The sequence below is a fragment of the Salvelinus fontinalis genome, chromosome 13 (genome assembly GCF_029448725.1).
Source record: "Salvelinus fontinalis isolate EN_2023a chromosome 13, ASM2944872v1, whole genome shotgun sequence".
Classification (NCBI taxonomy): Eukaryota; Metazoa; Chordata; class Actinopteri; order Salmoniformes; family Salmonidae; genus Salvelinus; species Salvelinus fontinalis.
In genome coordinates, this window is record NC_074677.1 from 6221093 (window position 1) to 6245858 (window position 24766).

Here is a 24766-nt window from a genome sequence, read left to right on the forward strand (position 1 = left end):
GCCCAACACTACACTCTACCCCTAACCAGTCCAACACTACACTCTACCCCTAACCAGCCCAACACTACACTCTACCCCTAACCAGCCCAACACTACACTCTACCCTAACCAGCCCAACACTACACTCTACCCTAACCAGCCCAACACTACACTCTACCCCTAACCAGCCCAACACTACACTCTACCCCTAACCAGCCCAACACTACACTCTACCCTAACCAGCCAAACACTACACTCTACCCATAACCAGCCCAACACTACACTCTACCCTAACCAGCCCAACACTACACTCTACCCTAACCAGCCCAACACTACACTCTACCCCTAACCAGTCCAACACTACACTCTACCCTAACCAGCCCAAAACACTACACTCTACCCTAACCAGCCCAACACTACACTCTACCCTAACCAGCCCAACACTACACTCTACCCTAACCAGCCCAACACTACACTCTACCCTAACCAGCCCAATACTACACTATACCCTAACCAGGTCAACACTACACTCTACCCCTAACCAGGTCAACAATACACTCTACCCCTAACCAGCCCAACACTACACTCTACCCTAACCAGCCGAACACTACACTCTACCCCTAACCAGCCCAACACTAACCAGCCCAACACTAACCAGCCCAACACTAACCAGCCCAACCCTAACCAGCCCAACACTACACTCTACACTAACCTGCCCAACACTAACCAGCCCAACCCTAACCAGCCCAACACTACACTCTACCCCTAACCAGCCCAACACTACACTCTACCCCTAACCAGCCCAACACTACACTCTACCCCTAACCAGCCCAACACTACACTCTACCCTAACCAGCCCAACACTACACTCTACTCCTAACCAGCCCAACACTACACTCTACCCTAACCAGCCCAACACTAACCAGCCCAACACTAACCAGCCCAACACTAACCAGCCAAACACTAACCAGCCCAACACTTTACTCTACACTAACCAGCCCAACACTTTACTCTACACTAACCAGCCCAACACTAACCAGCCCAACACTACACTCTAACCTAACCAGCCCAACACTAACCAGCCCAACACTAACCAGCCCAACACTACACTCTACCTCTAACCAGCCCAACACTAACCAGCCCAACACTACACTCTACCTCTAACCAGCCCAGCACTAACCAGCCCAACACTACACTCTACCCCTAACCAGCCCAACACTACACTACACTCTACTCCTAACCAGCCCAACACTACACTCTACCCTAACCAGCCCAAAACTAACCAGCCCAACACTAACCAGCCCAACACTAACCAGCCCAACAATAACCAGCCCAACACTAACGAGCCCAACACTAACCAGCCCAACACTACACTCTACCCTAACCAGCCCAACACTAACCAGCCCAACACTAACCAGCCCAACACTAACCAGCCCAACACTACACTCTACCCTAACCAGGTCAACACTAACCAGCCCAACACTACACTCTACCCTAACCAGCCCAACACTAACCAGCCCAACACTAACCAGCCCAACACTAACCAGCCCAACACTAGCTAGCCCAACACTACACTCTACCCTAACCAGCCCAACACTAACCAGCCCAACACTAACCAGCCCAACACTAACCAGCACAACACTAACCAGCCCAACACTAACCAGCCCAACACTAACCAGCCCAACACTACACTCTACCCTAACCAGCCCAACACTAACCAGCCCAACACTAACCAGCCCAACACTAACCAGCCCAACACTACACTCTACCCTAACCAGCCCAACACTAACCAGCCCAACACTAACCAGCCCAACACTAACCAGCCCAACACTACACTCTACCCTAACCAGCCCAACACTAACCAGCCCAACACTACACTCTACCCTAACCAGCCCAACACTAACCAGCCCAACACTACACTCTACCCTAACCAGCCCAACACTACACTCTACCCTAACCAGCCCAACACTAACCAGCCCAACACTAACCAGCCCAACACTAACCAGCCCAACACTACACTCTACCCTAACCAGCCCAACACTAACCAGCCCAACACTAACCAGCCCAACACTAACCAGCCCAACACTAACCAGCCCAACACTACACTCTACCCTAACCAGCCCAACACTAACCAGCCCAACACTACACTCTACCCTAACCAGCCCAACACTAACCAGCCCAACACTACCCTCTACCCTAACCAGCCCAACACTACACTCTACCCTAACCAGCCCAACACTACACTCTACCCTAACCAGCCCAACACTACACTCTACCCTAACCAGCCCAACACTAACCAGCCCAACACTAACCAGCCCAACACTAACCAGCCCAACACTAACCAGCCCTGCCTATCCAGTGACGTCTTTGGCATAAATCACTCCTGTTATCTTTCCATGTCAGCTTTCATTTGATTGAGAAGTGAAGAGTTTGCTCACTCCGATGTATTTTCTAATCTTTCTCATTGCTCTCTCTCTCTCTCTCTCTCTCTCTCTCTCTCTCTCTCTCTCTCTCTCTCTCTCTCTCTCTCTCTCTCTCTCTCTCTCTCTCTCTCTCTCTCTCTCGTTTGGAACAGATCCATTTCCCAGACCCTTTATCTGCAGCATAATCTCCTTCCCCTAACCACATAAGAAGGGTTCTAGAACCCTTCCAGAATCAGATCACAGCTTCCAGTACAGTCCCATAATCAGAGCAAGTAATCTATGAGTCATAGCCAAGTCTAACATTCCGAGCTGCCTATGATGACTTCAGCCCTTGATAAAAATCAAATAAATAAAAAAGAGATTACTTTGCCTTCATTGGTTTCCTCTTCTACCCAGATATCCAAATGGGATTTTTTGTTTTTTTTGTTCTTGGAGCCATGGACTGGGTACCCAAGAAACAAAATCCCCCTCCAACTCGCTCTCTCAGTATAGGTCGTGAGTACATTGAGTCACCTGATCAACTGTTAATTCCCGCAAAAATCGAATACATAAAACACCATGTTCAACTGATGATACTGTACCTCTCACAGGTATGCCTATCCTCAAACACACAGACAGCATTAATATACATAAATACTGATTTCACACCTAACTCCTCCTGCCAGCAGCATACCTCCCTGCATCCCACTGCCGGCTTGCCTCTGAAGCTAAGCAGGGCGATCCTGTTTGGTCCAGATGCTGCTGGAAGTGGTGTTGGAGGTCCAGTAGTGGGCCCTCTTCCCTCTGGTCTGTGGAGATCCCAATGCCCCAGGGCAGTGAATGGGGTAGTGGGGTGGTGGGTTGGGGTATAGTTGGGTGGTGGGTTGGGGTATAGTTGGGTAGTGGATTGGGGTATAGTGGCGTAGTGGGTTGGGGTATAGTGGGGTAGTGGATTGGGTTATAGTGGGGTAGTGGGTTGGGGTATAGTGGGGTAGTGGGTTGGGGTATAGTGGGTTGGGGTATAGTGGGGTAGTGGGTTGGTGTATAGTGGGGTAGTGGGTTGGGGTATAGTGGGGTAGTGGGTTGGGGTATAGTGGGTTGGGGTATAGTGGGGTAGTGGGTTGGTGTATAGTGGGGTAGTGGGTTGGGGTATAGTGGGGTAGTGGGTTGGGGTATAGTGGGGTAGTGGGTTGGGGTATAGTGGGTTGGGGTATAGTGGGTTGGGGTATAGTGGGGTAGTGGGTTGGTGTATAGTGGGGTAGTGGGTTGGGGTATAGTGGGGTAGTGGGTTGGGGTATAGTGGGTTGGGGTATAGTGGGGTAGTGGGTTGGTGTATAGTGGGGTAGTGGGTTGGGGTATAGTGGGGTAGTGGGTTGGGGTATAGTGGGGTAGTGGGTTGGGGTATAGTGGGGTAGTGGGTTGGGGTATAGTGGGTTGGGGTATAGTGGGGTAGTGGGTTGGTGTATAGTGGGGTAGTGGGTTGGGGTATAGTGGGGTAGTGGGTTGGGGTATAGTGGGTTGGGGTATAGTGGGGTAGTGGGTTGGGGTATAGTGGGGTAGTGGTTAGTGGTTGGGGGTTAGAATGAGCTAACACACACACACATACACAGTCCACAAATCGATGTGTAGAAGACGAATCCCTCTATGGCAGTGATATTTAAAGTCTGTGTCACAGGAAACTACAGTGGGATCGCCAAAATTAGGAACAAAAAAGGATTATTTTATGGCACAATATACAAATGTTTTTTTGCGATTTTTTTTAGGTAAAAATATATTAAAATTAAGGTTCTGTCATTTGTTTTGGGGTTCCCAGAAATTGTGGCAGAAAAAATGGGGTCCCTGCTGAAAAAGTTTAAATATCACTGGTCAGTTCAGGGATGGGCAACTTTGATGGGGGTGGGGGCCACACAAAAAATCTGAACTCACGAGGGGCCGCAGTGGCTCGCGGGTCTGCTTATGCACGTCCATACCCACACATGCAGTCAAAACCGGCCCTAGCCTTTTGGAGACCCTAAGTGACATTTTTGAGAAAAACATTTTAGCGTTCCCCCCCTCTTGACAGCATTTAAAAAAATGTTATTATGTCTGAGAGTTAATTTCCTGCAATTCTACACATTTTGCCATGGGGCTTCAAAAAAACAAGTTGCTGTTTTAAAGGGAGAACTTTGAGATTTTGACATTGAGGCTCTTTAACTTCCTCCCCAGAGTCAGGTGAACTCGTGGATACCATTTGTATATCTCTGTGTGCAGTTTGATGGAGCCTGGGGCTGTTACAGCAGCATTTGGGGTGAAACTGAAAGGACTAACTGGAAGCTGTGGTGCAGGGATCACAATAGAGTCCTCTGTCTGCCCGTAAAGCTCATCAATCGTCCCTAGCTCTCTCGTGACTCATCCCCACCACTAGCTGCTGTCAACTCCAAACAACAAAAGCAACAGAAATCCAAAAGATCAATTATTTCTCTCCGAGGATTAATGGCTGTCTACTCTGCTTCATTCCTCAGGCACACAAATGTCTGATGTCTATAGACGTGAGATAGTAGTAAAAGCCTATAAGAGGGTGTTCCCAAGGGGAGGAGTTGGGTTAATGAAGAGTCAGGGGGAGGACTAAGAAGCTCCCACCTCACTCGTTTTGTTCCACCTCTGTAACCCTTCAGAAGGATGGATGGACATCGGCTAATGCAGGGCTGACACAAGAGTGGGCCTCATTCTACATGTCCCTGGCTCTCCCCAACTCTCCATCACTCCCACACACCACCTCTCTCTTTCTCTACGTCTATCACACCCACCACCTCTCTCTTTCTCTCTCCGTCTCTCACACCCACCCCCTCTCTCTTTCTCTCCATCTCACACCCAACACCTCTCTCTTTCTCTCCGTCTCTCTCACCCACCCACCTCTCTCTTTCTCTCCGTCTCTCTCACCCACCCACCTCTCTCTTCCTCTCCATCTCTCACACCCACCACCTCTCTCTTTCTCTCCGTCTCTCACACCCACCACCTCTCTCTTTCTCTCCGTCTCTCACACCCACCACCTCTCTCTTTCTCTCCATCACTCACACCCACCACCTCTCTCTTTCTCTCTCCATCTCTCTCACCCACCACCTCTCTCTTTCTCTCCAGCTCTCTCACCCACCACCTCTCTCTTCCTCTCTCCATCTCTCTCACCCACCACCTCTCTCTTTCTCTCCAGCTCTCACCCACCACCTCTCTCTTTCTCTCCAGCTCTCTCACCCACCACCTCTCTCTTTCTCTCTCCATCTCTCTCACCCACCACCTCTCTCTTTCTCTCAATCTCTCACACCCACCACCTCTCTCTTTCTCTCCAGCTCTCACCCACCACCTCTCTCTTTCTCTCCGTCTTTCACACCCACCACCTCTCTCTTTCTCTCCATCACTCACACCCACCACCTCTCTCTTTCTCTCCGTCTCTCACACCCACCACCTCTCTCTTTCTCTCCGTCTCTCACACCCACCACCTCTCTCTTTCTCTCCATCACTCACACCCACCACCTCTCTCTTTCTCCCCATCTCACACCCACCACCTCTCTCTTTCTCTCAATCTCTCACACGCACCCACCTCTCTCTTTCTCTCCAGCTCTCACCCACCACCTCTCTCTTTCTCTCCGTCTCTCACACCCACCACCTCTCTCTTTCTCTCCATCACTCACACCCACCACCTCTCTCTTTCTCTCAATCTCTCACACCCACCCACCTCTCGCTTTCTCTCCGTCTCTCACACCCACCACCTCTCACTTTCTCTCCATCTCTCACACCCACCACCTCTCTCTTTCTCTCCATCACTCACCTCATACCCACCACCTCTCTCCTTCTCTCCATCACTCACACCCACCACCTCTCTCTTTCTCTCTCCATCTCTCACACCCACCACCTCTCTCTTTCTCTCCGTCTCTCACACCCACCACCTCTCTCTTTCTCTCCGTCTCTGACACCCACCATCTCTCTCTTTCTCTACGTCTCTCACACCTACCACCTCTCTTTCTCTCCATCTCTCACCTACCACCTCTCTCTTTCTCTCCGTCTCTCTCACCTACCACCTCTCTCTTTCTCTCCGTCTCTCACACCTACCACCTCTCTCTTTCTCTCCGTCTCTCACACCCACCACCTCTCTCTTTCTCTCCGTCTCTCTCACCTACCACCTCTCTCTTTCTCTCCGTCTCTCACACCCACCACCTCTCTCTTTCTCTCCGTCTCTCACACCCACCTCTCTCTTTCTCTCTCCATCTCTCACACCCACCACCTCTCTCTTTCTCTCCGTCTCTCTCACCTACCACCTCTCTCTTTCTCTCCGTCTCTCACACCTACCACCTCTCTCTTTCTCTCCATCTCACACCCACCACCTCTCGCTTTCTCTCTCCGTCTCTCACACCTACCACCTCTCTCTTTCTCTCCATCTCTCACCTACCACCTCTCTCTTTCTTTCCGTCTCTCTCACGTACCACCTCTCTCTTTCTCTCCATCTCTCACCTCACACCTCTCTCTTTCTCTCCATCTCACACCCACCCACCTCTCTCTCTCTCTCCGTCTCTCACACCTACCACCTCTCTCTTTCTCACTCCGTCTCTCACACCCACCACCTCTCTCTTTCTCTCCGTCTCTCTCACCCACCACCTCTCTCTTTCTCTCCATCTCTCTCACCCACCACCTCTCTCTTTCTCTCCGTCTCTCACACCTACCACCTCTCTCTTTCTCTCCGTCTCTCTCACCTCACACCTCTCTCTTTCTCTCCATCTCTCACTTACCACCTCTCTCTTTCTCTCCGTCTCTCACACCTACCACCTCTCTCTTTCTCTCTCCGTCTCTCACACCTACCAACTCTCTCTCTCTCTCCATCTCTCACCCACCACCTCTCTCTTTCTCTCCATCACTCACCTCACACCCACCACCTCTCTCTTTCTCTCCATCTCTCACCCACCACCTCTCTCTTTCTCTCCATCACTCACCTCACACCCACCACCTCTCTCTTTCTCTCCGTCTCTCACACCTACCAACTCTCTCTTTCTCTCATCTCTCACCCACCACCTCTCTCTTTCTCTCCATCTCTCACCCACCACCTCTCTCTTTCTCTCCATCACTCACCTCACACCCACCACCTCTCTCTTTCTCTCTCCGTCTCTCACACCCACCACCTCTCTCTTTCTCTCCCCATCTCTCTCACCGTTACTTTCCTCGCTCTCACCTCGCTACCTTGTTTTCCCTCCTTATCTCTAAGCTAAAGTGACATCTCTCCTGCAGACCCTCTCCCTCTCTCAGGCTGCAGAACACAGAGACGGCGTGCGCTGCCTGACGTCACGAGCTGTGAGGATGGCTGGTTAAGGAGAGAGAGAGAGAGAGAGAGAGAGAGAGAGAGAGAGAGAGAGAGAGAGAGAGAGAGAGAGAGAGAGAGAGGGAGAGAGAGAGAGAAAGAGAGAGAGAGAGAGAGAGAGAGAGAGAGAGAGATAGAGAGGTGTGTGTGTGTGTGTATGTGTGTGTGTGTGTGTGTGTGTGTGTGTGTGTGTGTGTGTGTGTGTGTGTGTGTGTGTGTGTGTGTGTGTGTGTGTGTGTGTGTGTGTGTGTGTGTGTGTGTGTGTGTGTGTGTGTGTGTGTGTAAGGGGAGGGGAGGGGAGGGGGTTGATTCAAGTAGCTCTTTGTTGTTATATAACCATACACGACTGCAGTTTTTTAAATAGATTTTTCCCTCTCTCTCTCTCATTGCAGCTGCTGCAGGCTTCTAAATATACAATACATACAAGTTGTATAACCCAAAAGGCATGAATAAAAAAACAAGAGTATGTAACTGTGTTGGTACGAAAGCAGGTTCATGTCACTAGGTCTCTGCTACAACACAGAGGCAGGATTTATCAGGATGGGGCAGTATATTCACAGCAGAGGCAGGATTTATCAGGATGGGCAGTATATTCACAGCAGAGGCAGGATTTATCAGGATGGGGAAGTATGTTCACAACATAGAGGCAGGATTTATCAGGATGGGGAAGTATGTTCACAACATAGAGGCAGGATTTATCAGGATGGGGCAGTATATTCACAGCAGAGGCAGGATTTATCAGGATGGGGCAGTATATTCACAACAGAGGCAGGATTTATCAGGATGGGGCAGTATATTCACAACATACTGAGGCAGGATTATCAGGATGGGGAAGTATGTTCACAACATAGAGGCAGGATTTTTCAGGATGGGGCAGTATATTCACAACAGAGGCAGGATTTATCAGGATGGGGCAGTATTTCACAACATACTGAGGCAAGATTTATCAGGATGGGGGAGTATATTCACAGCAGAGGCAGGATTTATCAGGATGGGGCAGTATATTCACAACATACTGAGGCAGGATTATCAGGATGGGGAAGTATGTTCACAACATAGAGGCAGGATTTTTCAGGATGGGGCAGTATATTCACAACAGAGGCAGGATTTATCAGGATGGGGCAGTATTTCACAACATACTGAGGCAAGATTTATCAGGATGGGGGAGTATATTCACAGCAGAGGCAGGATTTATCAGGATGGGGCAGTATATTCACAACATACTGAGGCAGGATTATCAGGATGGGGAAGTATGTTCACAACATAGAGGCAGGATTTTTCAGGATGGGGCAGTATATTCACAGCAGAGGCAGGATTTATCAGGATGGGGCAGTATTTCACAACATACTGAGGCAAGATTTATCAGGATGGGGGAGTATATTCACAGCAGAGGCAGGATTTATCAGGATGGGGCAGTATTTCACAATATACTGAGGCAGGATATATCAGGATGGGGAAGTATATTCACAGCAGAGGCAGGATTTATCAGGATGGGGCAGTATATTCACAGCAGAGGCAGGATTTATCAGGATGGGGCAGTATATTCACAGCAGAGGCAGGATTTATCAGGATGGGGCAGTATATTCACAACAGAGGCAGGATTAAGGATAAGGATGGAGTTTGAGGATTAGGATGGGGGTTGGGGTTGGGGATTGGGATGGGGGTTGGGGATTAGGATGGGGGTTGGGGATTAGGATGGGGGTTGGGGATTGGGATGAGGGTTGGGGCTGGGGATTAGGATGGGGCTGGGGATTAGGATGGGGGTTGGGGATTAGGATGGGGGTTGGGGATTAGGATGGGGGTTGGGGATTAGGACGGGGGTTGGGGATTAGGACGGGGGTTGGGGATTGGGATGGGGTTGGGGATAAGGATGGGGGTTGGGGATTAGGATGGGGGTTGGGGATTAGGATGGGGGTTGGGGATTAGGATGGGGGTTGGGGATTAGGATGGGGGTTGGGGATTAGGATGGGGGTTGGGTTTTAGGATGGGGGTTGGGGATTAGGATGGGGGTTGGGGATTAGGATGGGGATTGGGGCTGGGGATTAGGATGGGGGTTGGGGATTAGGACGGGGGTTGGGGATTAGGATGGGGGTTGGGGATTGGGATGGGGTTTGGGGATAAGGATGGGGGTTGGGGATTAGGATGGGGTTGGTGATAAGGGGAGGGGTTGGGGATTAGGATGGGGGTTGGGGATTAGGATGGGGGTTGGGGATTAGGATGGGGGTTGGGGATTAGGATGGGGGTTGGGTTTTAGGATGGGGGTTGGGGATTAGGATGGGGGTTGGGGATTAGGATGGGGGTTGGGGATTGGGATGGGGTTTGGGGATAAGGATGGGGGTTGGGGATTAGGATGGGGGTTGGGGATTAGGATGGGGGTTGGGGATTAGGATGGGGGTTGGGGATTAGGATGGGGATTAGGATGGGGATTGGGGCTGGGGATTAGGATGGGGGTTGGGGCATAATGAGAAGGATGGGGATTGGGGCTGGGGATTAGGATGGGGATTGGGGCTGGGGATTAGGATGGGGATTGGGGCATAATGAGAAGGATGGGGGTTGGGGCTGGGGATTAGGATGGGGGTTGGGGCATAATGAGAAGAATGGGGATTGGGGCTGGGGATTAGGATGGGGATTGGGGCTGGGGATTAGGATGGGGGTTGGGGCATAAGGATAAGGATGGGGGTTGGGGCTGGGGATTAGGATGGGGATTAGGATGGGGATTGGGGCTGGGGCTGGGGATTAGGATGGGGGTTGGGTTTTAGGATGGGGGTTGGGGATTAGGATGGGGGTTGGGGATTAGGATGGGGGTTGGGGCTGGGGATTAGGATGGGGGTTGGGGCATAATGAGAAGGATGGGGATTGGGGCTGGGGATTAGGATGGGGATTGGGGCTGGGGATTAGGATGGGGGTTGGGGCATAAGGATAAGGATGGGGGTTGGGGCTGGGGATTAGGATGGGGATTGGGGCTGGGGATTAGGGTGGGGGTTGCCTGGCTACCTTGATCCGGCAAAACGCTACGCTATGCGCACGGATGTTCTTCTCTGCAATGAGTCTGGATCTGGGTGCCTTCCCGACCCTTCACTGAATGCGAACACATTTGGGGCCGTCTGATTGGTCCAGAAACCGATGGGTTGGGTTGGGTTGGGCCAGAGCCTGAACACACGTAGGTGGGTAAAGTGTCATTTTGAAAATTCGTCATTGGCTTTGATTCTCTGATTGGTTGGTGATGATCCAATCACTGATGACTTCGTTTTTTACAACACCCTTCACCACAAACAACGTCAATGATGTCTCAGATTAAAGTATGTACTGATTGACAGAGCAGCTGAAGAATTTAGTGTGAGTCGTCAGGCTAGGATGAGGGCTCCCCTCCTCCTTCTCTGAGTCAGCCTTAATTTAGAGGGTGGAGCAAAAGCCCCCCTTCCCCTGACATTACCACCACCTGGTCCTAAAGCAACCTGCTAGACCAGGATTCCCAAAACCCGGTCCTGGGCCCCCTGTGTGACGTTTTCATCAACTCATCATCAAGCTTTGTGCTAGGGCAAAAACAAAAATGTGTGGGGGGGGGGCTGATTTTGGGAAATGTTGTGGTGCGGTTATCCGTGTTTCTTGATGTCAAATTATTCCCATTAATGCTCGCTATTGGTCTGTGGCCATTTATTTCGCATCAGGGATGCGACAGCAGTACCTTTGTAGCTAAGCCTAACCCTAACCCTTTTTCTAACCTTAACCTCATTCTCCTAACCTGCCACATAAATTATCCTAGCCTTCCACGTTAGTTATCCTAACCTGCCACATAAATTATCCTAGCCTTCCACGTTAGTTATCCTAACCTGCCACATAAATTATCCTAGCCTTCCACGTTAGTTATCCAAACCTGCCACATAATTTATCCTAGCCTTCCACGTTAGTAATCCTAACCTGCCACATAAATTATCCTAGCCTTCCACGTTAGTTATCCTAACCTGCCACATAATTTATCCTAGCCTTCCACGTTACTTATCCTAACCTGCCACATAAATTATCCTAGCCTTCCACGTTAGTTATCCTAACCTGCCACATAATTTATCCTAGCCTTCCACGTTAGTTATCCTAACCTGCTATGTAAACCAATGATCTGTGTCGAGAAACCATCAGTCTCAGAGCACTGGAACTGACCAATGGCAGGTATCAATGGACTGACCAATGGCAGGTATCAATGGACTGACCAATGGCAGGTATCAATGGACTGACCAATGGCAGGTATCAATGGACTGACCAATGGCAGGCACCAATGGACTGACCAATGGCAGGTATCAATGGACTGACCAATGGCAGGTATCAATGGACTGACCAATGGCAGGTATCAATGGACTGACCAATGGCAGGTATCAATGGACTGACCAATGGCAGGTATCAATGGACTGACCAATGGCAGGCACCAATGGACTGACCAATGGCAGGTATCAATGGACTGACCAATGGCAGGTATCAATGGACTGACCAATGGCAGGCATCAATGGACTGACCAATGGCAGGCATCAATGGACTGACCAATGGCAGGTATCAATGGACTGACCAATGGCAGGCACCAATGGACTGACCAATGGCAGGCACCAATGGACTGACCAATGGCAGGTATCAATGGACTGACCAATGGCAGGTATCAATGGACTGACCAATGGCAGGTATCAATGGACTGACCAATGGCAGGCACCAATGGACTGACCAATGGCAGGTATCAATGGACTGACCAATGGCAGGTATCAATGGACTGACCAATGGCAGGTATCAATGGACTGACCAATGGCAGGTATCAATGGACTGACCAATGGCAGGTATCAATGGACTGACCAATGGCAGGTATCAATGGACTGACCAATGGCAGGTATCAATGGACTGACTAATGGCAGGCACCAATGGACTGACTAATGACAGGTATCAATGGACTGACCAATGGTAGGTATCAATGGACTGACTAATGGCAGGTATCAACAGACTGACCAATGGCAGGTATCAATGGACTGACCAATGGCAGGTATCAATGGACTGACTAATGGCAGGCACCAATGGACTGACCAATGGCAGGTATCAATGGACTGACCAATGGCAAGCACCAATGGACTGACCAATGGCAAGCACCAATGGACTGACCAATGGCAGGCACCAATGGGCGTTTCCTAATATCAAACGCCCAGATTGGGGTCTCCAATTACACCACATTGGCCTATTGATTCATGTACATTTCATAATGACCTTAACCCTGGAGAACATGATTCATGTACATTACATACTGACTGGCTGCTAATACTACAGCCAGCTTCTGCAATGGACTCTGTGTCTGTGTTATTACAGTAACTCCTTAGTGACAACCTACCGTTCAACATTAGAGCTCCCTGTTCAAGGCAGTTATGCGATGCCCTCTATGGACTAGTAGTCTGTGACAGAGCATTTTCTCAGAGGTGGATTCAGTCAATCCCTATTGGCTTGTCTACTCATTAAGGTGAATAGCCTGATATGCTCTCCTCCCTCTCGGTTCTATTGATGTAATAGAGACCCAATATACTACTGGGCATCAGTTGAGCCTGTTGAGGGGAGGACGGCTCATAGTAAAGGCTGGAACGGAGCAAACGGGAATGGCATCAAACACCAAATCAAATCAAATGTATTTATTTATAAAGCCCTTCTTACATCAGCTGATATCTCAGTGCTGTACAGAAACCCAGCCCAAAACCCCAAACAGCAAGCAATGCAGGTGTAGAAGCACGGTGGCAAGGAAAAACTCCCTTGAAAGGCCAGAACCTAGGAAGAAACCTAGAGAGGAACCAGGCTCTGAGGGGTGGCCAGTCCTCTTCTGGCTGTGCCGGGTGGAGATTATAACAGAACATGGCCAAGATGTTCAAAATGTTCATAAATGACCAGCAGGGTCAAATAATAATAATAAACCATGTGTTTGATGTATTTGATACCATTCCACTGATTCTGCTCCAGCCACTACCACTAGCCCATCCTCCCCAATTAAGGGGTCACCAACCTCCTGTGATGGGTAGATTGTACATTCATGTTTGTTTGGTCAGGATAAGGATGAGAGATACGATAGACAGGCTACCACATTGGACATTCATCCCAGGCCAGGGACGACTACCCCATACTGACCTGACCATATCATCCACTATCTCAGCTCGTGTTTACACACCGAGTAGTCAATATCCTCATTCTGATTATATCAAGCCCCCATATGCATGTCTGAATAGTAATGCCACGGATACAAAGGGCTGAGTCCGATTCCCGAAATGGTGCAATACGGGTACTGCACCTTGGCACATTCTGCGACACGCCTCGTACAGAGTACCTGCTACGCCTTCCTTTCTGACGAGGTCGAGGAGGGTGCAGTGATACAGCATGGGCTGCTACAATGCCGGTTATCCTTGAGATGGAATTCAGAACCATTCCGACCATTCTAACACGCTACAGTCTGCATCCACTGCAATATGACAACCAAAGAACGTTCTAGAAGGATTTCTGCTACCACCCACGTTTCACGTTCCCAGGATCATATTTTACGGGCACATTGTATATTGCGCCAATCGATATAGGCTACAACGGGTCAGCTATAACGTTTTGCTTTATTCTTCTACACAGCGCGCGCTACTGACTTTGTGTGTGGTGCATAAATGTATTTCCTCACAATGTTAGATATAACTAATACAAATGGATCTTCGCGGGAAATTGTCTTGGTTAGAGATCAGTATCACACTCGGGGAATTGAGCCGTCCCTGCCTCCAACCATGTCACTCTTGAACAGTAGCTTAAAGTAAGGCTACAGTACCAGGGAATTGCTTGTTCTCTCTGGTGTCTACCCAAAAGCACATCATTTTTACACGAATATTCCACTGCCTCTCCTTGCCAATATTATCCATGTTTCCCATTTAATTCAGTGAGATCAAAAATTAAACAAACACGTTTCATCTCCAGAGCAAGATGATTGATCCGTTATCAGTCTCCATCATTGTTGCCATGCTGTCTAGCTGATTAAAATGCAACCTGGCAACAAAAAAGGCACCGCCCCAAGATCAAACAAGCATTCGGTTTTCCTTCATCTGACAGCATTATGCCACACTGACAACCACTTTATACTATAAGGCAATACGTGACCATAACTCAAAGTTTCAATAAACATGCCTTTAATTTAGATAACGAATGTGATGCAAACAATTGCTGGATTTTAAAATAAAACGGATATGTATTGTAGTAACCTATGGGCCTTGTCACTGCCAGTCACTTTCCCGAAAATGTAAATGGCATGATATATTGGCTATCCCTTGTCTTATTCAAGTTAAAGGTTTTGTCATAATAATGATCTTTCAAGGCATGTTTAATACATCGAATATGCATCTAATTAAATATGGAATACAATAAGCAGGCAACAATGATTGCCATAGGATACATCGCAATTACTATGTATGTAAATGTATATATCTTTTTCTTTTTTTTTTTTACGTGAGGAATTGACACTGTTAGTGGCGGATATTTATGATCGCTTATTAAACTCAGAAATATGATTCCAAAGCAGAACTTACCGACTTCATGGCTGCTGCCATATCATCATATCTCTCAGCCTGTTCGGCCAGCCTGGCTTTCTGCACCAGTTGCTCGCGATCTACCATTTTAGCTGTCGTTGATACAATGCTATTCTAGAATTGTTAAAGTTTTAAATAAAAGTATGTCACTTTCAGCAATACAGTGGAATGTTACCAGAGGTCCTCTTGCTGCAGCTGCTCCCTGCTGTCTGTGCGTGCGGACGGGACACTCCCTCCCCAACATTACCACTTTCCCTGGATTGCGTCAGCGCCAGAAAAAGGCGTGTAGATGTATAGTGATGTAACAATCCTTATTGGGAGCACAGTCAGTGCCTGATACTGGTTAACGAATAGGATTCTACCGTTAGAATCATACGCTGTAGTGGTATAGAGACTGTATGTTGTATTCTAAACCATTTAACCACACCCGATAATTGAACATTCGTAGACTAGAGAGAGCGTTATTCTCATACACATGCTGTGACAGGAGGTCTAGCGTAAAGACTTCCGTAGGGTCTTTATAGGGAGAACTTGTAGAGCCTAGGGTACCTTTCATGTTTAGTCACAATGTGATTTGATTAGAATAGCATGTTGCAGTAATTGACTAGCCTCTATGTCGAGCAGCAGAGTGCAGGTCTGATAGGCTACAGAACAAATCCACCAAGAGCCCATCATCATTCCTGGGTTCAAGCTGCTCTACCATGTCAGTCAGCCAGCCTGATCACAGTCTAACCACAGTCTAACCACAGCCCGACCACAACCTGACCACAACCTGACCACAACCTGACCACAACCTGACCACAACCTGACCACAGCCTGACCACAGTCTAACCACAGTCTAACCACAGCACTGACCACAGTCTAACCACAACCTGACCACAACCTGACCACAGCACTGACCACAACCTGACCACACCTGACCACAGTCTAACCACAACCTGACCACAGTCTAACCACAACCTGACCACAACATGACCACAACCTGACCACAACATGACCACAACCTGACCACAGCCTGACCACAGCACTGACCACAAGGTGACCACAGTCTAACCACAACATGACCACAACCTGACCACACCTGACCACACCTGACCACAACCTGACCACACCTGACCACAACCTGATCACAGTCTAACCACAGCCTGACCACAGTCTGACCACAGCCTGACCACAACCTGACCACAACATGACCACAACCTGACCACAGCCTAACCACAGCACTGACCACAGCTTAACCACAGCCTGACCACAACCTGACCACAGTCTGACCACAACCTGACCACAGCACTGACCACAGTCTGACCACAACCTGACCACAGCCTGACCACAGCACTGACCACAGCCTGACCACAGCACTGACCACAGCCTGACCACAGCACTGACCACAGCTTAACCACAGCCTGACCACAACCTGACCACAACCTGACCACAACCTGACCACAGCCTGACCACAACCTGACCACAACCTGACCACAACACTGACCACAACACTGACCACAACCTGACCACAACACTGACCACAACCTGACCACAACCTGACCACAGCCTGACCACAGTTTAACCACAGTTTAACCACAACCTGACCACTGACCTGGTTGAGTTACCTGGGTGGGTTACCTGGGTGGGTTACCTGGGTGGGTTACCTGGTTGAGTTACCTGGGTGGGTTACCTGGGTGGGTTACCTGGTTGAGTTACCTGGTTGAGTTACCTGGGTGGGTTACCTGGGTGGGTTACCTGGTTGAGTTACCTGGTTGAGTTACCTGGGTGGGTTACCTGGGTGGGTTACCTGGGTGGGTTATCTGGGTGGGTTACCTGGGTGGGTTACCTGGGTGGGTTATCTGGGTGAGTTACCTGGGAGAGTTACCTGGGTGGGTTACCTGGGTGGGTTACCTGGGTGAGTTATCTGGGTGAGTTACCTGGGTGAGTTACCTGGGTGAGTTACCTGGGTGGGTTACCTGGGTGAGTTATCTGGGTGAGTTACCTGGGTGGGTTACCTGGGTGGGTTACCCGGGTGGGTTATCTGGGTGGGTTACCTGGGTGGGTTACCTGGGTGGGTTATCTGGGTGAGTTACCTGGGAGAGTTACCTGGGTGGGTTACCTGGGTGGGTTACCTGGGTGAGTTACCTGGGTGGGTTACCTGGGTGAGTTACCTGGGTGGGTTACCTGGGAGAGTTACCTGGGTGGGTTACCTGGGTGGGTTACCTTGTAATCCAAGCAAGGCCCGGAGCGTTTTCATTAAGCCGATTCTGTTGCAAAACGTTTTTTGAACTGAAGCGAACGGAACGGGGAGGGACCTACCTGAACGAGAGTTGCAATTGGAAATGTGTTTTTCATAGAAACTCTCGCTTTGGACAAATGACACCTAGTGTGTACCTCCCGATCAGATTAGCTCTCGTAGAGTGACTGGTGGCTGATGGCCAAGACTGGGGAACCTCCAACATTACTACATGTCCAATACTAAACACAATATAAAGAGGCACAGGTAGACAATTGAAGAGGAGAACTGATTTCACAGTAAGGCTGTAGCTAAAGCTTAGATCATTTGCCATACTCTTCCTGAAATAGCACTGTGTGAGAGAGAGAGAGAGAGACAGACAGACAGAGAGAGAGAGAGAGAGAGGGGGGGAGATATAGAGAAAGGGGGGAAGAGAGAGAGAGAGAGGGGGGAGATATAGAGAAAGGGGTGAAGAGAGAGAGAGAGAGAGAGAGAGAGAGACAGAGAGAGAGAGAGGGGGGGGGGGGGTATAGAGAAAGGGGGGAAGAGAGAGAGAGAGCAAAGACTAGATAGTCCTTTCCAGAACCAGACATCAAAATACACACGGCAGACAGAATATAATGAGTCATCCTGGTCCACAAGAGAGGACATAAATGGAAGACTAGCTGGATAGGGTGACGATTTCCACATGAAAGGTGTCACATTTAAAAATAATTGAACCAAAATAACTACAATCCCGGAGCTTTGGAAGTCACCATGATCTGATTCCAGACATATGTCCACCTCGTCTCAGGAATAATACATTACAATTGATAAAAGTTGGGGGGAAAAACATGCCAAGAGGACTATGGTGTCATGTACATCTTAGTCCTCTTAGCATGAGAGAGAGAGAGAGTTGGTTTAAAGCTTTGGTTTTCTTCTGTTTATCAAATATCAAAACATGTGTGCAGTGTTTTATATATCATCTTTTTTTATTTATATATTTATGAAGTGCTTAATAGGAATAGATAATCATAATATTTAATAATATATTGTCATATGTTAATTTGTTTTCTTTCTTTCTTTTTAGATTTTTTTGTTGTTGTTGGTGTCTTCCTTCCATTTGGCATTGGGGTGAGCTGTTATTTACATAATGTTTACAAGTCCCGGGTTATGCCCACCCCGGCGGCCATCCTATTTGTTGGCAGTGGAGGTGGGAGTAGTTTGATTGCTCCCTGGCGGCGAATCGCTGCTCGAATCACGACAGTGAGCACGTGACGCCGGCGTCTTCAGAATGGTCACAGTTGTGTACATCCCAGGATATGTGTGAGCACTGCTGGAGCGAGGCCTCGGAGCCACTGCACTTCAGATTGTCCAGGAGGATGGTGCCGCTGCCGGGCCCGAAGTAGGCCTCCCCGCTCGCCGCAACAGCCTGCCCACAGCCCAGCTGGCGACACACCACCTGGGCATCTGGCATGTCCCAGGCGTCGTCACACACCGTACCCCATTTCGCCCCCGAGAAGATCTCCACCCGACCCTCGCAGTGGTGCTGCCCGCCCACCAACCTCACCATGCCTAGAGGGAAACAGAGGGTAGAAACAGTCACATATTCTGGAGCAAATTAACATTTAACACTAGAGACACATACCACACACCATGGCTGGTCCTGAGACATGAATGAAACACGATGCATTATGGAAGATGGCCTCTGAAAAGTGATGCCGTGAATGTGTGTTGACCTTTCACCTTAACTTGAACCAGGAACATGTAGCTAAACCTGAACAGGTAGAAGACTTACCTTCACTTGGTGGTCCAGTGGTGCGTGTTGTTTCTGTCATGGTGAAGCCTCTTACAGTTTGAACAGGCTGAAAGGCTGGAGAAGAAGAGGGAGATAGTATGAGGTTTCTGTTGTGTATGTTTCCCTGGGGAGCGGTCATCTACTTGAGAACAACTGTTGACCAGAGCCCTCAAAACATTGTTGTGAGTTATTCCATTGATCAGCTAATCAGTTATATTAGAAGATAACTGCTCTGGAAGTCTACTTTGTGATCCCCTTATCATCAGAGGTTCACTAAGATTCACCTGGTCTGCTCTGATAACTCTGACTTGATGAAGACCTTAGTCACAGGAAGGACATCTTTCTCTGACATGATGAAGACCTTAGTCACAGGAAGGACATCTTCCTCTGACATGATGAAGACCTTAGTCACAGGAAGGACATCTTCCTCTGACATGATGAAGACCTTAGTCACAGGAAGGACATCTTCCTCTGACATGATGAAGACCTTAGTCACAGGAAGGACATCTTCCTCTGACATGATGAAGACCTTAGTCACAGGAAGGGCGTCTTCCTCTCTTTTTATTCTTCTTTTCTCTATTGTGTCTTATTTAGTCTTTAAGAACGGTTTGGCCTGCAGGCTTCCAGAGAGGCTGATTACCCCCAGAGAGGCTGATTACCCCCAGAAAGGCTGATTACCCCCAAAAAGGCTGATTACCCCCAGAGAGGCTGATTACCCCCAGAGGCTGATTACCCCCAGAGAGGCTGATTACCCCAGAGAGGCTGATTACCCCAGAGAGGCTGATTACCCCATAGAGGCTGATTACCGCCAGAGAGGCTGATTACCCCATAGAGGCTGATTACCCCCAATGAGGCTGATTACCCCAGAGAGGCTGATTACCCCCAGAGAGGCTGATTACCCCAGAGAGGCTGATTACCCCAGAGAGGCTGATTACCCCCAGAGAGGCTGATTACCCCAGAGAGGCTGATTACCCCCAGAGAGGCTGATTACCCCCAGAGAAGCTGATTACCCCAGAGAGGCTGATTACCCCCAGAGAGGCTGATTACCCCCAGAGAGGCTGATTACCCCAGAGAGGCTGATTACCCCAGAGAGGCTGATTACCCCAGAGAGGCTGATTACCCCCAGAGAGGCTGATTACCCCAGAGAGGCTGATTACCCCAGAGAGGCTGATTACCCCATAGAGGCTGATTACTCCAGAGATGCTGAATACCCCAGAGAAGCTGAATACCCCAGAGAAGCTGAATACCCCCAGGGAGGCTGATTACCCCAGAGAGGCTGATTACCCCCAGAGAAGCTGAATACCCCAGAGAGGCTGATTACCCCCAGGGAGGCTGATTACCCCAGAGAGGCTGATTACCCCCAGAGAAGCTGAATACCCCAGAGAGGCTGATTACCCCCAGAGAGGCTGATTACCCCCAGAGAGGCTGATTACCCCCAGCGAGGCTGATTACCCCCAGCGAGGCTGATTTACCCCAGGGAGGCTGATTACCCCCAGAGAAGCTGAATACCCCAGAGAAGCTGAATACCCCAGAGAAGCTGAATACCCCATAGAGGCTGATTACCCCATAGAGGCTGATTACCCCAGAGAGGCTGAATACCCCATAGAGGCTGATTACCCCATAGAGGCTGATTACCCCATAGAGGCTGATTACCCCATAGAGGCTGATTACCCCAGAGAGGCTGAATACCCCAGAGAAGCTGAATACCCCAGAGAAGCTGAATACCCCATAGAGGCTGATTACCCCATAGAGGCTGATTACCCCAGAGAGGCTGAATACCCCATAGAGGCTGAATACCCCATAGAGGCTGATTACCCCATAGAGGCTGATTACCCCATAGAGGCTGATTACCCCAGAGAGGCTGAATACCCCAGAGAGGCTGAATACCCCATAGAGGCTGATTACCCCATAGAGGCTGATTACCCCAGAGAGGCTGAATACCCCAGAGAAGCTGAATACCCCAGAGAAGCTGAATACCCCATAGAGGCTGAATACCCCATAGAGGCTGATTACCCCATAGAGGCTGATTACCCCAGAGAGGCTGAATACCCCATAGAGGCTGATTACCCCATAGAGGCTGATTACCCCATAGAGGCTGATTACCCCAGAGAGGCTGAATACCCCATAGAGGCTGATTACCCCAGAGAGGCTGATTACCCCATAGAGGCTGATTACCCCATAGAGGCTGATTACCCCATCATTTAGTCAAATGTTCTATATTATTTTACTTGAGCTTTATAAACCTTTTTTTCTGAGAGTGTTTGACTTTTTGAGTGAATGAGTGAATGAGTGAGTCCCACTAGCTGTCTGGTTTGGAACCATGCTGGTGCACCTGAACAGCATGGGGTTAACGAGCTTCCACCTGCATAAAGCCTGCTGACGACGCCTGGGGAAAGAGGAGCTGCTACTGGTAGAGACCATTACCCTGCTCGGTAGAGGCAAACGACCTCGACCGCCGCTCTGAGTGAAGTAATGCTATGTTGTTCGATCGATTGACCGATTCAGCTTCTCTCTCTCTCTCTCGCCACTTCAAGCCACCCGGTGCGCTAAAGACGCAACATTGGGCGACAGGTAGCATAGCGGTTATTAAGAGCGTTGGGCCACTAACCGAATGGTTGCTGGTTTGAATCCCTGAGCCGACTAGGTGAAAAGTCTGTGCCCTTGAACAAGGCATTTAACGCCAAATACTCCTGTAAGTCGTTCTGGACAAGAGTGTCTGCTAAATGATGTAAAATGAGACCACGATGACTACCGCTCTTGGACCAGGCTGGCCCCGAACCAAATGTGAATGTGGGGCTTGTGTGTTCTGGTTGTAATATTGTGTAACTTACCCCCTTTTAACTAAAAGGGCAATATTAAAGAAGAACCTTAGATTTTTGACCTGTACCAGAATAATCAACCAAGGAAAATGCTGACAAGTGAGGACATTTTTGCTGGCCCTCACAAGGAAAACGTCAATTTTAGGGTTACGGTTTAGGCGTTAGTGTTGGTGTTGGGGTTAGGGAAAATAGGCGTTGAATGGAAATCAATTGTTGGTCCTCACAAGTACTGTCACGATCGTGTGGCGGATTGACGGACCAAAATGCAGCAGTTGGAAAATAAGCCATCTTCTTTTATTTTAAAAGATGACAAACAATAAACACGAAACACTTTAACAAAATAACAAAACGACCGTGAAGCTACAAACGTTGTGCACATACATACAGGCTACAAACGTTCTACATAGACAACACGAAAACATCACAGGAGACAATCACCCACAAACAAACAGTGAGAATGCCCTACCTAAATATGACTCTTAATTAGAGGCAAACGCAAACCACCTGCCTCTAATCAAGAGCCATACCAGGCAAACAAAACCAACATAGAAACAGATAACATAGACTGCCCACCCAAAACACATGCCCTGACCATAAACACATAAAAACAACATAAAACAGGTCAGGACTGTTACAGTACCCCCCCCTCAAGGTGCGCACGCCGGGCGCACCAGCACAAAGTCCAGGGGAGGGTCCGGGTGGGCAGTTGACCACGGTGGTGGTTCCGGCTCAGGACGCTGTCCCCATACCACCATAGTCACTCCCCTCTTCTGTCTACCCCTTCTAATGACCACCCTAACACTACCCTCCCCTAAATAAACGGCCAGCACCGGAACAAGGGGCAGCACCGGGACAATGGGCAGCACCGGGACAAGGGGTAGCACCGGGACAAGGGGCAGCACCGGAACAAGGGGCAGCACCAGGATAAGGACCAGCACCGGAATAAGGGACAGCACCGGGACAAGGGGCAGCACCGGGACAAGGGGCAGCACCGGGACAAGGGGCAGCACCGGGACAAGGGGCAGCACCGGGACAAGGGGCAGCACCGGGACAAGGGGCAACACCGGGACAAGGGGCAGATCCCGGCTGAAGGACTCTGGCAGGTCCTGTTTGGACGGCTCTGGCAGGTCCTGGCTGGACGGCTCTGGCAGGTCCATGCAGGCTGACGGCTCTCGACACTCATGGCAGACTGACGGCTCTCTACGCTCATGGCAGGCTGACGGCTCTCGACGCTCATGGCAGGCTGACGGCTCTCGACGCTCATGGCAGGCTGACGGCTCTCGACGCTCATGGCAGGCTGACGGCTCTGGCTGCTCATGGCAGGCTGACGGCTCTGGCTGCTCATGGCTCTCTGACGGCTCTGGCTGCTCATGGCTCTCTGACGGCTCTGGCTGCTCATGGCTCTCTGACGGCTCTGGCTGCTCATGGCTCTCTGACGGCTCTGGCTGCTCATGGCTCTCTGACGGCTCTAGCAGATCCTGTCTGGTTGGCGGCTCTGGCAGATCCTGTCTGGTTGGCGGCTCTGGCATATCCTGTCTGGTTGGCGGCTCTGGCAGATCCTGTCTGGTTGGCGGCTCTGGCAGATCCTGTCTGGTTGGCGGCTCTGGCAGATCCTGTCTGGCTGACGGCTCTAGCGGCTCCTGTCTGGCTGACGGCTCTAGCGGCTCCTGTCTGGCGGATGGCTCTGTAGGCTCATGGCAGACGGGCGGCTTTGCAGGCTCATGGCAGACGGGCGGCTTTGCAGGCTCATGGCAGACGGATGGCTCAGACGGCGCTGGGGAGACGGATGGCTCAGATGGCGCTGGAGAGACGGATGGCTCAGATGGCGCTGGGGAGACGGATGGCTCAGATGGCGCTGGGGAGACGGATGGCTCAGATGGCGCTGGGGAGACGGATGGCTCAGATGGCGCTGGGGAGACAGATAGCTCTGTAGGGAGGAGAAGGAGAGACAGCCTGGTGCGTGGTCTAGGCACCGGCTGCGCTGGAGAGGAGGAAACAGCAGGAGAGAGAACCCGGAGAGACAGCCTGGTACGGGGGGCTGCCACCGGAGGACTGGTACATGGAGGTGGCACCGGGTCTACCGGACCGTGAAGGAGGACACGTGCTCTTGAGCACCGAGCCTCCCCAACCCTACCAGGTTGAATGGACCCCGTAGCCCTGCCAGTGCGGCGAGGTGGAAAAGCCCGCACTGGGCTATGCAGGCGAACCGGGGACACCACCTGTAAGGCTGGTGCCATGTACACCGGCCCGAGGAGACGTACTGGAGACCAGCTACGTTGGGCCGGCTTCATGGCACCCGGCTCGATGCCCAACCTAGCCCTCCCAGTGCGGCAAGGTGGAATAGCCCGCACTGGGCTAAGCACGCGTACTGGGGACACCGTGCGCTTTACCGCATAACACGGTGTCTTACCAGTACGACGCCTTCTACCTCCACGGTAAGCACGGGGAGTTTGCTCGGGTATCTTACCCGGCTTTGCCACACTCCTCGTGTGCCCCCCCCCAAGAAATTTTTTGGTCTGACTCACGGGCTCCCAACCGCGTCGTCGCGCTGCCTCCTCATACCAGCGCCGCTCAGCCTTCGCTGCTTCCAATTCCTCCTTTGGACGGCGATATTCCCCTGGTTGAGCCCAAGGTCCTCTACCGTCCAAGATCTCCTCCCAAGTCCAGAAGTTCTTGTTGCTCCGTCGAGCATTCC

The 24766-nt window shown here is 50.2% G+C and overlaps 2 protein-coding genes across 2 annotated transcripts in view; both read right to left on the reverse strand.

Moving 5' to 3' along the window:
• Positions 1-15513, reverse strand: part of ywhag1 (3-monooxygenase/tryptophan 5-monooxygenase activation protein, gamma polypeptide 1) — a 30359-nt gene extending 14846 nt beyond the window's left edge. The window contains exon 1 of the mRNA XM_055941527.1: positions 15258-15513. Coding sequence (XP_055797502.1) covers positions 15258-15344 — 87 coding nt within the window. The 5' untranslated portion in view covers positions 15345-15513. The remainder of the gene's footprint in view (positions 1-15257) is intronic.
• A 2958-nt stretch (positions 15514-18471) lies between these two features.
• Positions 18472-24766, reverse strand: part of LOC129869107 (scavenger receptor cysteine-rich domain-containing group B protein) — a 32566-nt gene continuing 26271 nt past the window's right edge. Inside the window, exons 8-9 of the mRNA XM_055943613.1 lie at positions 19253-19327; positions 18472-19029 (exon numbers count right to left, since the gene is read on the reverse strand). Coding sequence (XP_055799588.1) covers positions 18713-19029; positions 19253-19327 — 392 coding nt within the window. The 3' untranslated portion in view covers positions 18472-18712. The remainder of the gene's footprint in view (positions 19030-19252; positions 19328-24766) is intronic.